General features: G+C 44.3%; 1 protein-coding gene across 2 annotated transcripts in view; it reads left to right on the top strand.

Annotated features, from left to right (window-relative positions):
- Positions 1–13,839, top strand: part of CMTR1 (cap methyltransferase 1) — a 28,024-nt gene extending 14,185 nt beyond the window's left edge. For both annotated transcript variants that reach the window (XM_075496194.1, XM_075496195.1), the window contains exons 10-24: positions 852–970; positions 1,247–1,343; positions 2,581–2,713; positions 3,264–3,443; positions 3,855–3,911; positions 4,882–4,939; positions 5,596–5,664; positions 5,839–5,970; positions 6,471–6,593; positions 7,297–7,388; positions 8,024–8,092; positions 9,565–9,612; positions 10,205–10,317; positions 10,889–10,997; positions 12,788–13,839. In XM_075496194.1, coding sequence (XP_075352309.1) covers positions 852–970; positions 1,247–1,343; positions 2,581–2,713; positions 3,264–3,443; positions 3,855–3,911; positions 4,882–4,939; positions 5,596–5,664; positions 5,839–5,970; positions 6,471–6,593; positions 7,297–7,388; positions 8,024–8,092; positions 9,565–9,612; positions 10,205–10,317; positions 10,889–10,997; positions 12,788–12,920 — 1,532 coding nt within the window. In that variant the 3' untranslated portion in view covers positions 12,921–13,839. The remainder of the gene's footprint in view (positions 1–851; positions 971–1,246; positions 1,344–2,580; positions 2,714–3,263; positions 3,444–3,854; positions 3,912–4,881; positions 4,940–5,595; positions 5,665–5,838; positions 5,971–6,470; positions 6,594–7,296; positions 7,389–8,023; positions 8,093–9,564; positions 9,613–10,204; positions 10,318–10,888; positions 10,998–12,787) is intronic.
- The last annotated feature ends 1,507 nt before the right edge of the window (positions 13,840–15,346 follow it).

The following is a 15,346-nucleotide window of genomic DNA, read 5'->3' on the forward strand; positions in this document are numbered from 1 at the left end:
GAATTTAGTTATCAAAGCACTATCATGCATCCTGATCTCTGCTGCTTTCTAGTCCTCCAGTTCAGTTAATAGAAGCTGTAGTTGTAGAAGATTTATAGGGACTAATACCAAATAGAAGTTCAGGCTTCTTCAAAGTCAGAATTGGTGAGCTCTAGAATACACCTTAGATTGGCTTTCTAAAACACCAACCTGGGGGACAATGTACCTCTCTTTTTAAAGAGCCATATGGGAAAACTGTAGGAATGTTCATGCACAAACCCTATTTCCTTTTCCCTATTGCCTTTATAAACTTGCTTGCCGGGTTTTTTTGGGGTTGCTTTTTTAAATTCCAGATTACACTGTGTTTGGAAATAGAGTATTGTGTTTCTTTAGAATGATTTGAATTCTTAGTAGAAGGTTGCAAATGCACAATGTAAATAATTTTGCATTATATGTAAAACCATGTTATTAACAGATGAGCTGTGCAGTAAGATTGAACCTTACATTTTTAGTAGGTTCAGCTATGTGTTATTCCTACTTGGATGAGAATATTATGTTGTCATGTAGTCAGTTCTCATCTCAAAGGAGGGCAGTGAATGATTTGTCTTTTGCTGAGGCTAACGTACAACTCATCATTTGAGCATGGTTATTATATACCTTCGTTTAGCCTTCACCACACAATCTGAATAATTTTCCTAAATTAACAAGCATCTTCAGTGGTGAACAAGGGAATGTGTTAATGCTTATTTGCCTATCAAGGTCTGTGTAATTCCTGACTAAATGTTGATTGAATACAACAGATCACCTGCACATACTGATCTTTTGTCTGTACTTGCAAACATGTTAGTAATTGTTTCCTCTTTTCCCCTTAGGAGAGGGAGGGATTGATGGAGATGGAGACATCACTCGCCCAGAGAACATTACTGCTTTCCGGAATTTTGTTTTGGACAATACTGATCACAAGGGAGTGCATTTCTTAATGGCTGATGGGGTTTGTCCATTTCTTTTTCTTCCTGCACTAATGACCAAAACTGATACCTCCTGCACTAATGACCAAAACTGAGTCTCCATATAGTGTAGGATATTTGACATGTGTCTGTAGTTGCAATGTGAAATGCTTCAAGGCTTGCCATTAAAATTCCTGGTGGCAGTCTTTTTTATCTTAAAGAAACAGAAATGATCATGATTCCATGATTTAGCTGTACAGAATCCTTTGCTTGACCAACAGATTTGTGGAGATACTAACCATATGCTATGTGCTTTGCAGGGTTTCTCAGTGGAGGGTCAGGAGAATCTGCAAGAAATCCTAAGCAAACAGCTCATGCTTTGCCAGTTCCTTACAGCACTGTCCATTGTCCGGACAGGTAGGTTTTATCCATTAATCTTCTTCCTCCTTCCCTAAGGTGTGAGTGGCATTGCAGAAAGATGCTGTACAATTTTTATTAACATGCCACTAAGTCTGCTCTGCAGTGGGGTGAAGTTGCACAGAATTGAGTGTGTACACATACATCCTGAGATGGCTGGCACAAAGCTGAGAGACCTGAGGCAGCAAAATAAGATTGTCTTATGTCTATTTTGCTTTTAATTAAAAGCACGAGGTAAAATGTAAAGCTCTTACAATGTGTTATGTTATGTAGCTGTCTTGGGCTAAGGTCACTAGTGTGATAACTGGACAGTATATCTCGGTTTTATGGCACTAGCTGGACCAACTGCTTCCTGAATATTCTGGCAGGCTGGTTGGAACAGAGTGGTGTTTATCCAATCCATCCTTCCCTCTAACTTGTGGCTTTTCTCCTTTAAATCTGCCATCTCTGTGATCAGAACAAGATGATGTCTCACATTATCTTAGCGGTACCTCGTTGTTGCCAAATGATGGACATTACAGTTCTGTCTGGTTTTGATGGCTCCTGTCTTCTGCTGAGTTTAGTTAGCATTTGGCACTGACGCAGAAGATAAATGATGACATAATGAGCATTTTTATCTTGTGCCCTATGTTTAGAAGTACCTGAGGCAATGATCTACTTAGCAGTAGTCTCAAATGTGATATGGTAAAAGGAGGAACCTTCTTTAAGTCTTTCCTGTCTGGGTAGGTAATAGCTCTGTAAGACTGACTGCTTTTTGCTTGGGGAAATTTGGAATCTTGTTGAAGGCAAAGGGCAACATAGATTCTTTTCTTTCTAGATGGCGAGTTATTCTGTTTAGGTAACATCTGTTAGTTTTCTCCTCCAGCCTGAGGTTTCTTGTTGCACATATCAGAGCTCCTCTTCTGTTGAGGCTTTTGCGTAGCATGCTGCCATGCCATAGAGCACAGTTTGGGCCTGGAAGGGGAGGATGAGGTGGGTGGATAGAAGGTTTGCTCGTGAGACAGCATACTGATTTGATCCTGGTCAGGGAAATGCTTTTCTCTTTGCTGCAGAGATACAGGGAAGATGGTTCATGGAGCCCCATTGGTCCACTTCATGAATGTGTTTTAGATGCTGTTTAATTGTACAAAAAACACTCTTACCAGTTCTGCAGAAAAGGAAGTTATTGAGGTGCCTGGTATCTCCTTGTTTCCTTATAATCTGCTGGTATTGGTGTGCTTCCTCTCTTTTTTTCCAGGAGGACATTTTGTCTGCAAAACCTTTGACCTGTTTACTCCATTCAGTGTGGGACTTGTTTATCTGCTGTACTGCTGCTTTGAGCGAGTGTGCATCTTTAAACCTGTGACAAGCCGCCCTGCTAACTCGGAGAGGTGAGATTCTTGAGCGTGGACTACTAAAGAAACTCTGTCCTCTAAATACAGTGATAGATGGATTTGGGTAAGTCTAGTGGAAGCTTTGTGACCTGCCTCAATTGGCAAGTGTCTTGGAGGAGGAAACATTTTAGATGCTTAGCAAATTACCTTGACAAGGTTAAAGAAGATATTTGCCAAATTACCCTTCTGGGGAGAAAGCAGTGGAACTGAATATATAACAAATTCTGTTTTGCATGAAACAACTACGGTTCCAGTGAAGCTAGAGCATATTATGTGTGTTATCATTGTACCTGTCAAGTTCTGCAGAATTGATTTACTACTTGAGGGAGATCTGTGGGGTTTTTCGATAGGGTTGAGTTTCTCAATCTTTCCAGAGCATAGAAGATGTATAATGACTTTGTGATAGGTGAGATTTCACCTTCCTAGGGATACCCAGGAGGAAAGAATTCCTGGGATTTGGGAAACTGTCCTGATAATGGGAGTGTGGCAGGAAAGTTGGCTGTGTGGAAGAACTGAACCCACATGATCTCTCTGCCTTGCTCTGCAGGTACGTGATATGCAAAGGATTAAAGCTAGGGATTGATGACGTGCGGGACTATCTCTTCATGGTGAACATCAGACTCAACCAGCTGCGGAACTCTGATGTGGATGTGAATCTTGTTGTCCCATTAAATGTGATCAAAGGCGACCAGGATTTCTACGATTACATTGTCCAGTCCAATGAAAAGTGAGTGCCCCTGGGCAATGAGGGCTGCTGGCTGTAGGCAGGTTAACCAACATGGCTTTCAGTTGTAGCTTCTTGCACTCATGGAGGTACCTGTTGATGCTGCTACACTGCTCTGCTTTTGCTCCCTGAGAGGCTTAGCAGAGCAGAGGAACCCTGTGCAGAGAGAAATGAAGTGTACTGTTAATGACTGTTTGGCCTCTGAGTACTGTGTAGAAAGGAAAGGAGGCTATTGCCTAGTTCTTTCCAATGGTCTTGCTGTCACTTTGAATCATGTTGGCAATGATCCATCACTGTTCTGAGGATCAGACTGGCTTCCTCCTGTTGTCCCAGCACTCTTCCTTGTTTTGAACAGTAGAACAATCTTGGTGGTGATTAACTTACTCCCTGACTGAAACTTGTCCTCTCTTTCAGCCACTGCAAAGTTCAGATAAAGGCACTAGCCAAAATTCGTGCCTTTGTTCAAGACACGTGAGTATATTCCTCTGGCTTTCAGTGAGGACTGAGTTAACCTACTATAAATGAATTGCTTTGCCCTTCTTTAATGTGTTCTTGATTTGGGCTGGTACTTGGCTTGGCCTTTGGAGCTAGGAAAGTGAATAGTGCTTTTAGGTAGCTTAGTTTGTGTCTCGGAGTTATTTGCAGAAATGTGTGGGTGGCTGGAGAACTCCTGAAAGTTCATGGTCTATTATCACCCTTGTTGAGAAGGCTTCCATGCATTGCATGGTGTCCGATTACCATAAGTGGGCCTGCTTCTTAGCAGTAATGTAAGCAGAAAAGTAACTCCCAGCTGATATGTTCAATTCTACAGTAACCGTCTAAGTTGGGTGTGGTTCATAGCTCTTCATTTTCCACTGGCAATTCAAAGCATCTAAGTTACATACCTAGACTTACTTAAAGCTTATGATGTGAATTTCTTGCATAAAACTAAAGCTATTGCAATGTATAGCTGTTTCCCTGGCATGACTTTTCCATTCAGGTGTCATTCAGAGAGAATACGTAGTAGAAAGTTGAGTGAGTCTGGTAGCCAGGAATTATCTAAGAGTTAATCCTAACATTGACACTTCTTTGTGTAGCCTTCAGCAGGTCTTCATTGCTATTTGTAAATAGGGCTATGTACCCAGCTCTTGGAGATTAGCATAAGTTCATACTAATACCTAACTTCTTGAAAATATTGATGCCGGGTGGTACTTTCATGGGATGGGGTGGTGGCTGCTCATCAGTAGTGCAGAACATGAAACAAAGCTAAACACGGGGATTGGAGATGGGTGGAGGGTGGGGAGGAAAGGCAGCATCCTCTTTTGTGTAACCTGTTGAGGAACAGCGTGTGTTTGTCATTCCCAAGCCAGACACTGAAAGATCCAAGTTTTATAGGGCTGGGATATGCAATGCTGCAAGAGCAAGGAGGCTTCACCATCTTAAGTCTGCTGTCTTTCTCTAGGACGCTGATTGAGCCACGGCAGGCTGAAATCCGAAAGGAGTGTCTCCAGCTATGGGGGGTAAGTAAGCTGCCAAGCAGGGAGGTTGTGAAGGTGTCCTTGCTGTGGTAAAACAAGAATGGAGCTGCAGTACCGATTAGACTTTCTAGCCAGAGGTTTAATACGTTGTCTTGTGGGAAAGTCAGAGACCACTTCAAGCTGTTTATGTAAGCAAACAGGATGTTTCTCATTCATTATGTGTATGGCTTAACTGAGCAGGCTTCTTTGCTGCAGTTGAGAACATTTCATTGTACACAGAGTGAACTCGGCATCTAGTTTCCAAGCAGCAGAGCTCTCCAAAAGGTCTTGTTTTATGAATCTGTGGTTTCTCTTTCCTGAGCTTTTGACTGCAGTGGGGCGATAGGTATGGCAGTCAGTTTCACAGGCTAATTGTGTGTCCGATGAAAGAGTATTTCATTGAAACATGCATGAAATCAAAGATTTAGCCTGAAACTTTCCAAAGTTGCCTGTTGTTTCCTGTGAGACGTGGTATGCCCACAATAAATTTGCAAAACATGTGAGACCTTTTATTTGCCAGATGAACTCTCCAGCGACTGGAATCCCAAGAGCAGGAGTTTTGGGTGGCAGGATGTTCTGTCATGTATTGAAAGTAGAAGGGTTCCTATGAACATGCCAAAGAATAACACTTATTATCAATCGTTTGGATTTGTTTTCAGATTCCTGATCAGGCTCGTGTTGCTCCTTCATCTTCAGATCCCAAGTCCAAGTTCTTTGAGCTGATCCAGGTGAGACCTTACCCAGAAGCTTGTTCTGAGTTCTTTCATACAAATAGAACTTTGCTCCATAGGAATTAAGAGATGAAGAAGCTTGTCCTGGATTATCATTTCATGTAGAAGTTGCATTTACCTACATGTTGATGTATTGTGTCTAATTTGCTTTTTCCATACTTTGCTCTTTAGGGCACGGACATTGATACCTTCAGTTACAAACCCACTCCTCTGAATTCCAGTACACTAGAGAAAATCCGCCAAGTGTTAGATTACCGGTGTATGGTGTCTGGAAGTGAGCAGAAGTTCCTCTTGGGGCTAGGGGTAAGTGCTGAGAACAGTCCGGGAGTTTTGCTGGTTCATTTCAATGCTACTGTTCTGTCTTGCAGTTTCATCCCATCCTTTCCTGTCCTCAAAGGCCAGAAAGGATCCCCATCAGCAGTCCCTGAGACTGCTAGTTATTTTATGTTTCTTTCTCCTGACTTCACTGCTTTTCACACTAATTAACTCTGTTTTTGTAATCGCAACTACACAGAGACCTGTACTCTTGCTAGTGTCTCTAATTATCTTCACTGTCCTTTTAAAGGTGTTCTATTTCTGGTTCTTTGTGCGGGTATGAAAAGTCACTGGCAGATTAGAATCAGTGTTTTTGTTCCTTTCTGTAGAGATTAAGGTTCTTCCTTAAAACTTCTGACAGAAACTGCCTGTGACAGCCTAGGACAAAATGATTCTCTGAGGGCTGCTCTACAGTTAGTCGGAGGTCTCTCCTCCACCCCTGCCCTCATGAAGCTTTGGCTGAATCTGACTCTGCCTTCTGCACACAGAAATCACAGATCTACACCTGGGATGGTCGCCAGTCAGATCGCTGGACAAAACTGGATTTGAAAACTGAGCTGCCACGAGATACCCTTCTCTCTGTGGAGATTGTTCATGAGCTGAAAGGAGAGGTAGGAGGCTATTCTCTCCCTTACCAAGTGGCTGCAAATATAATGAGCAGTTTTGCTTATTCTCTGTAAGATACTGCAGAATAAATGTTCCATCTATGCCAGGTGCAAGGTTTTTTTTAGTTTTTTAGAGAAACTATTTTGGATTAAGTTCCTTCTTTCTGTCCAGTGCTAGAGATATGACCTTTTAATGTTATTTTGAAAACACTTTGGACCTGACACGCTGCTGTTGTCCTACGTGCAGCAACAGATGACATTGCCAACATGACTTAATGTGTTCTGTGGCTCTTTGGGTACATAACTGCTCAGTAGTGATTGCAGACCTTGGGGAAAAGATTCTCATGGTATATTCAAGGTGTAAGGTATTGCTGCCTGGGATTTTGCCTGTCCTCTGGCACCTCAGATGAGGATGTTGTAGTGCACTGGACTTTGTGCTGTGGTACCTGATAAGGCACAGAGCGCTGGTGATGGCAGCTGTGGTCCTGCCCTCTCTCCCCCCACTGAGACAGAACTGAGTAGTTGAGATACACCAGTTCTTGGAGGGTGGCACGTTACTGTACAATGGGCAGCAGGGAATTTGTGTGCTTCTAATATCTGGAAAGGTGCTTTCTTGCTAGAAGAGAATGATGTTCTGTCATAAAATGGGCTATAAATCAAAGCTGAAATAGCAAGTCTGAGTAGTAAGTCTCTGTATTGCCCTCCCTAGGGGAAAGCCCAGCGAAAAATCAGTGCCATCCATATCCTTGATGTCTTGGTGCTGAATGGCAATGACGTTCGAAAGCAGCATTTCAACCAGAGGTATGTAGGATCTGGAGAAGCTTCGTTCTTGTACATGAGTAGGAGTGACTGGGAATCAGTGTTCACACTAAAAGCAGAATGCTGAGCACAGGTAGATGAGTGCATTCAGCTGAAACATTGCTATAAAGATGAACTGTGAATGAACCTGCTCTGAAGTGAAGCGCATGTAGCCTTTTCCAACTGTACCTTCTCTGTGTATGAGGGCAGGTCTAGCTCCTTTCTTAGTCTGGGGTGAGCCAGGCACAGTCTGGGTAAACTGAACATCCTGGGAATACAAATAAGCATAGCTGATAACTGGCTGAGGGAGAAGGAATGAGCCCCTCATGTTTCCTTCCTCAGGGACATGATGTCTCTACTAGTCCTACTTTCCTGCTGATACATCGATGTGTTCAGCAGCATGTAGGCTTGTAGAGGAAGCTCTGGAGACCCATTCCTAATGGATAATAGCCAGTATCACTAGGCACTGAACTGGGAGGGCAGGGTAAAAAAAGTGTTACTCAGTACCCATTTGGCTAGCAGTGGAGGCAGTCTGTATGTACCAAAGTGTCTAAAGAGTTATTCTGCTGAAACTGTTACCTACCTACTTCACCAGAGATCTTGCTAAATTGCTGGATTCTCCTTCCGTTTTCATTCAGGATTCAGCTGGCAGAGAAGTTTGTCAAAGCTGTTTCTAAACCTAGCCGGCCAGATATGAACCCCATCCGGTGAGTGACGACTCCTTCCCTCAGCCTGGCATGCTTTGGTTTCAGTGTGTTGGAGGATGAAGATAAGGAGCTGAAGGAGAGTTGAATTTCAAGCTGAAATTCATAGTTCTGTTATGTTCAATGGAAAGAGGCTACAAGCCCTTTAAATATCTAAGATAAAGGTTGATAGTGGAGAAGTTGTGCCCTCGTTTCACATATCAGACAGTCATGTTTTCATCATAGGTGGATTGGCTGGTGCTGACTTCAAATATGTGCTGTAGTAGGTCTAGCACCCAGTTAGCTTAATCATTGCAAAGACTTCTATGTCCTTGTCTGCCCTGAAGGGTCAGCAGCAGAACAGAGATGCTGACTGTTAGTAGATAAATGAAGTAAGTGCTGACCAGCATTTACAGTCTCCAAATGGTTAGCCTGAGGAGAAGGCTTTAGTTACAATCCCAAGAAAGTTCCTGACAAAGGGCTTCAGCTTTGGTTGCCTCCTGACCTTCCATTTCATTAATTCTGCTACGGTGGAGCATAAGACCATCGTTGTGCTGGATATAGGATAGGTATTGTGGACAAAACAGCTTCTGTTTCAGAAGCTGGAAGTGCCATGATATTGTGAGAGAAGCTGGAGGAAGGGAAAGAGGATGTTCTCCTTGGTGGCTTAATGAAAGATAATGAGTGGGATCTCAATCTCAAGACAAACAGACAGTTGCAATAACTGGGGGAGCTCAAAATGTTGGGGAGAGCTGAAGGTGAAGTGAGGAGAGCTGTAGAAATGGGTTGTAGAGGGGTCCTTTACTGCTCTTGTGAAAAGGTGTTCAAACTGTGCTCTTTGAAGCCTCATGCTTGTAGCAGTGTGTGGGAAATGGGTGGTTGGGGTGTCAGATCAGAGGCAGTGGTTTTGAAACTTTCTGATTGTCTTTCTGTGTCTCAGAACAACAAAAACAAAAGCAGTTTGACATAATGATAAGAATGATGACTCCAAATCATCTTTACTGATTTAAAAAAAAAAAAAAAGCAGCTGTGTTTACCTCAGGGTAACTAACAAGTTTGTGGTGTCCCTGAGGATAATAACGGTGAAGATGATGCAGTTTAGTTTTACTGTGAGGCCAGCACGCTGAGGCCAGACCCTGCCTGGGGTTGACGTTGGTGAATTTACCTCATGGGAAAGCAAAAGCACCTGACTTTCATTGTTCTTCCTCTTCCGTATACTCAGCCTGAGGTAAAAATGCACAGCTTCCTTAGCAGTGAGGACGCTCTATATACTGCTTACAGCAACCCAGCCATGAGCATGAAGGTGTCAGGTTTTCTCAAGCCAGGAGAAATAAGGCACTGGAGCAGAAGACTGAGGAAAAGGGTGAACCTCAGTCATGCCTGACCACCTCATGCTGTACAAAATGAACTGTTTGGCTGCTCCCTGTAGCTGGGACAGAAAAAGAGGACAGTTTAAATTTTTTTTTTCAAATCACATTTTTGTCTTTTCCCCTCAGAGTGAAGGAAGTGTACAGATTGGAGGAGATGGAGAAGATTTTTGTGAGGTAAGTGACTGGTACAAATGAGAGACTTCAGGGTCCATTGAGGTTATCAGCCACCAATGCACAGGAATGGGAGGGATGTGCTGATCTATGCTTGAGGAGTCCTGGAGAAAGAGCTGTTAGAGCTCGTGCAGCTGGTGGCTGCTCTTTCTGGGATGCTGCTGACTCAGAGCATCATCCTGCTGCGTTCTAATGCTGTAGATGTGGCCAATGCACTTTACAACAGTAGGACTAGCAACGGTGCTTGAGTTTGTGTGCAGAAGTGTCAGTGGCTTCTCAGGGGCTGGAAAGATTAAGAGTTTATATGTGAAATGGGAACCCCATTTGGATTAAGTGTGGTAGATCATCACAGATCCTTCACTGGAACACTGGATTTCCTACCTGATCTAGACAGCTCTGGCTGGTTTCTCTAGCCACGTGGGGGAGGCAAGAGACTGAATTCTCCAGGATGTGATGATTTTGTCCTGTCGTGTGTAGGGTGCTGTCAGTTTCACTGTGACACTCTGGAGGGGGTGTGCAGGTGGCACCTTGTGTGCAAGAGGATGGTAAAGGAAGAAACAGGGAATTTCTATCACTGCCTTCTCTTAACATTTAGGTTAGAAATGAAAATCATCAAGAGTTCGGGGGGAATACCCCGGCTATCCTACACTGGCCGAGATGACAGGCACTTTGTGCCCACAGGACTCTACATCGTACGGACTGTGAATGGTAGGAACAGAGAGTCCCCGCTTTTATTTAACTTTTCTTTGTATCTTCAAGTAAAAAGTACTGACCAGGCTCGCTCCTGTTGTCACTCGGTAAAAAATTAATGGGAGTACTTCACTGGCAGAGGTTGTTTGCATGTAATGAGGGTAGCTTGGATTTGGATAAGGTTTAGGTATTTATATGATAGGTTTTTCTGTTGCGGGTTGATTAGCTATTGTGTGGGTAATTCCATTTATTTACATGACTGATTACTTTCTTTTTTAATGAGATCATAAGTTTTCATCAAGAAGATATTTTCCAGAGTAATAGTACATAGTATTACAGTAGCACAAATAGGAAATATCCTGTTTGGAATGTCAACTTTTAAATGCCAGGAGAAGGGAGTTTTCTCAGTGAATAGAGAACAGCTTGGGAAGCAGGTCTTCTTGGGGGAGGGAAGGAAGAAGGAGTAAGAGAAGGATCACAATTATTCTTACAGATTCCTCCTCCCTGCTTGCATTATACGTGTATTTATACTGTGCTTTTTTTTTTCCCCTTTCCATTTTCGGTCTGATCCCTGTGACTCTTCTGCAAGATCCCTGGACAATGGCATACAGCAAAAACTCCAAGAGGAAATTCTTCTTCAACAAAATGACCAAGAAAGCGACATACGACCTCCCTTCTGAATCCATCGCACCCTTTCAGTGAGTACAAGCCAGAGCTGAGGCCATGGAAGGATAGCTGTGTGTGAGTGCGTGCAAGTGTGTGTGCATATTTGGAAGGGAGTTCAGGCGTGCTGTGCTATGTTCTTGCAGTCGTTTGCAGTGCAAGCGCAGCTTGGTCACCAGCAGGGTGTGCTGCAGAAGCTGGCACCTTCTCAGACTTTCAGGAAACTGCTGATCTGGATTCGTGGATTTTGCAATTAATTTTTATGAATAACACACATCTCGCAACTTTGTTCCCCTGTCTGCAGCAGAGTACAAGTTACTGAACCTCGCTGCACACAGGGAAAAGGAAATTGAGCCCAGCAACTGTAATTTGCTGTACCTCTGTATTTTAAGATGCTTGGTTGGAAGTTGCTAATCTAAAAGGAAATCCCAGTTCATTTAGCTCCAGGCTCTGGAATAAGCTGTAGGTAGCTGGGAGCTGTTTAAAGAGAGAGTGAGAGAGAAAAGCAGCAGCTCCTTGGGAAAGGATGGAGTGGCTTGTCATTGGACAGTCATTAACACTGTGGCTGCTGAACCCCATCTGTATCTATTGAGTACTAGGCTAAGGCCACGTCTTAAGTACAGCAAATCCTGAGTCTGTGTGACACCTCAGGGCTCATGGGAGGAGATGTTCTGCACACCCTGCCCTCAGGTAGTCTCAAGAAATGCCCTCCACCAGCACGACCCAGGACTGTGCCTCTGAGTGAGAGCTTGATATGAAATAGGGCTCCTGATTTTTCTCATTTTGAACCTCCTTACCTACCTTACAGCAGTGCTCTTTAAGAATCCTTAAGCTTTCCTTAACCAGCTAAATGGAAGAACGGGCTTAAAAAGCAGAGGCACACAATGCTTTTTCTCTCCATGTGTCAGGATGGGGTTAGTTCTGTGTATGTACTCAGAAGTAGGCCAGCGTGAACCTGCATGAATGGCTGAGGTGGAGGGAGTGCTTGTGTGGGACTCCAGAAGGGATGTGTTGTGTAGTGGTTAGTGAGTACTAATGTGTCTATAATTAGCCATTGACATGTGTCTTGTCGCTGTGCTAGTACTGCTTTGTTAGAACAGTAGCACTAAATAAGCTATGAATATTAAGTGTCAGTAATTGTACAAAACTAAAGGCTGCTGTGTCGGCAGTAATTAGCAGCTCTGTTTTCATTATGGCTGGGACTATGTTGATGCAGTGAGGAAGGGCTGTGCTTGATGGATGGAGTGAGAGATGGCGTTGTAGGACCAGAACTCTCAGCAGCCAAGTGGAGCTCGGTTATTTCACATGAGAGGAAAGAGGGGATGATCCTGGCTGCTTTTGTACAGTGTGAAGTGCTGTTCATTTGCAAAGCTCCATAGGACAGCTATTGCCAATTCTAGTAGGTTTGTGGTGGGTGATTAGATTGCTGCTTGCTGCTGCTGGCAGACTTTCTAAATTCTTCATTAAGGCCTTTCCGTTGTCTGCAATGACAGTTTCATCCTCTCAAAAACTTGGGGGGAGGTAGGTTTTTCCCTAATGACCTGTCTCCTTCCAGCAAATACTGCACTGAATCTTGAGTGAAGCTAGAATTAACAAGTTTTGTTTCCATGGAAATCTCTTAGGCTTGGAGGTTGCTGTACCTTAAGGGCTGTACAGTTTGTAAGGTGAATGAACGACCTGGTCTTCTTCTAAGACACCCCTTAGAATATCTCTGTGTGGCTCCCATTACAAGGGCAGCTGGCTCTGTAGTGCACTTTGTGGCTAAGATGACAGTTTTCCTTCCCCTCCCGTGCCAAACTAATCTTGCTCTCCTCTCTGCCCACAGCGTCTGCCATTACAGCCGCCTCTTCTGGGAGTGGGGGGACGGTGTCAAAGTGCACGACTCTCAGAAAAGGCAAGATCCAGAGAAGCTATCAAAGGAGGATGTCCTGTCTTTCATCCAAGCGCACTACCCCTAACCCTGCTCCCTCAAGGGGTGCAGGAGGGGCTGAGCCCAGCTTGGATTCTTCAGGGACTGATGAGACTGGAGAGGCTCCACAACTTCTATCCTGGTCTTCTCCAGAGCTGATTTCCTGGAGGTGATCGAACCAGGGGGTGGTATGCAGAAGGCACAGGACGAGGCTCTACCCTGGCAGTGTATATAAGAGTACGGCCCAGGTAGTGCCTGCTGCCGGAGTACCCATGGTGACTCCTGGAGCCAAGGCCTAATGCCCTTTTGTCCTGACCTACTGCATGCATGAGGCCAAGGGGCTGGCAGCTTTCTTTGCTCCTGTTCAAACATTCGGCGAGGTTTGTGGAGCTCTGTGTGCCAGAACTCTCCAGGCTTGGGCTTCCCTGGCAGTGTGGGAAGGAGCAGAGATGTCTTGGTGGCAGAGCTGGGCAACAGCACATTGAAGTAGCCCTGCATTGTTCCTGGCAGCGATCTGTCTCCTTGGCCTTGTCAAAGGCCTACACTACCCAGTGGAGGGTGTTAACTCATTGGGGAATGCTAGCTTTAGGACGCAAGTATGTATTCTTGTTGGTGTCTCCAACACTTCTGCTTATCAAGGCACTTGGCTGGCCACTGGCAATTCCTATGTGATGGTATGCTGTTGGACAGAGGCCAAGACAGGTGATGAGTAGAGTTCCTGGAACAGATTTGATGTGCTCAGTGCCAGGGATTTCTCAGACCTCTAAAAGCTGCTGTGACAAGGATTTCCCCTCTCCAGGTCAGTGACTGATCCTGAGCCAGCAGCCTGGGGTTGATTTGTGAACATGTCTATGCCTCATGGTATTTCTGAGACCAAGGTGCTTTGATTGTTGGTACTCGACACTATTGCCCAAATCTTCAGGGAGGAAAGCGAATGTGGGAGGGAAGACACAGGAAGGTTGGAATGCTAGAGGAAATGATGGAAACATCTGACTTAGTTTAAAAAAAACCCAGGGCTTCAGTGAAAAGAGATCTTGACTTTGACCATGTTGGTTAATCAGAAGAAATCCCGTCCCCTGACTGTGCCCACTGGAAAGGTTACCAGACTTTCCTTTTTAAATGTCAGAGTGGGCTTTGAAACCCTCCAATGTCTCCTTTCACCCTGGAACTGCATCTGGGGTGAAGGCACAGAGCTGTGAAACTCTCAGCATGGTATTTGTGTGTCAACAGACTTCTCCATGCACTTCTGTGCTGGGCTCAAAGTTGTCTTCTGTTGCATGTTTGACCTTCACTTCTGGCTTCCGTGGCACTTTTGCCAGGTCTTCCACATAAATCAGAAGATAACACACAGTTAACTGCTTTTGGCCAAGCAGCAAAATTGCCCTTTTTTTTTTGTTGTTGTTCTTGACTTGTTTTTAAACACAGATGGCAGTAGAGAGGAATCTGATTTAGGGGTTGTCTGAACTGTGCCTTAAAGAAAGCTATAGTTCTCCTAGAATCTATAGCAGTTGTTTAGATTCTTATTTCTTTCTCTCCACACCCATATGTATGATTTGAACAAGCTTTATGTAGCAAGACATGGAAATTTTCACTTGTAGGTGTATAGGTGCATGGGTGCCCTGCATCCCACCTGAAGAAGCCAGAACAAGGATGGCATGTTGTAGAAGTCCCACCTCCACCCTCCAAGGCCCAGCATCATGTGTAGGTTTTGTTCGTTCTCAGCACGCAGTTGAATGTCATCCTGTAAGGAAGCTGTGAGAGCTTGGAGCACTTCCACAAGTGAATTGTCTCCATATAACCATGTATTAATTCTCTACAGTTTAGTATAAATGAACTTAACAGCTGCAACTCCTTGCACCAGAGAAAATTATATGCAGGCTTGATCACTGCAGAATGACACCTCTGGCTAAAGGAGCAGTACAGAAGCTGGCATGGTTGGTCAATGGCAACTGGAGGAGGCAAAGCTCAGGAGTGGATAGGAGTTTAGCTTACAAATAGGTAGTCCTGAATATCGTGCAGGGGAGCTATTCTGTTTCTTCTCAAGCTCTGGTGAAAAGCTGCTTTTTCCACATTGGTCGTTATTAGTCCCCAGACAGTTAGGTCTACCGAAGCAGTTGAGGGACTGTACACTGTTAATGCATCCTCTTGCTGACCTGTAGAGCCTCTCTGCTCTCAAGCATTGGTAAAACATATATGAAAGAGATGGTGCCCCCCTCCCCCCCCCAAGAGGCCTGTCACTGGCAGTTTTGTTTTGGCAAAGGCACTTCCATGAGGGATGAGGGGGAATCTCTCCCAGTGGGCAATAAAGAACCTCCCAACTGTGTGGTTTCCAGGCCTGTGTGCAGTTGGCTTTTTAAACCAACCAGTAATTTGAGTTCTGACGCTTCTTCAGACTGCCTTGAAGCTGTTCCAATGCCAGCCAAGTATGCTGCTCCCTTTTGCCAGGCTCCTTTGCTGAGTGTTGTGTCCTCCACT

Source organism: Mycteria americana, chromosome 3 (assembly GCF_035582795.1).
Source record: "Mycteria americana isolate JAX WOST 10 ecotype Jacksonville Zoo and Gardens chromosome 3, USCA_MyAme_1.0, whole genome shotgun sequence".
NCBI classification, from domain to species: domain Eukaryota; kingdom Metazoa; phylum Chordata; class Aves; order Ciconiiformes; family Ciconiidae; genus Mycteria; species Mycteria americana.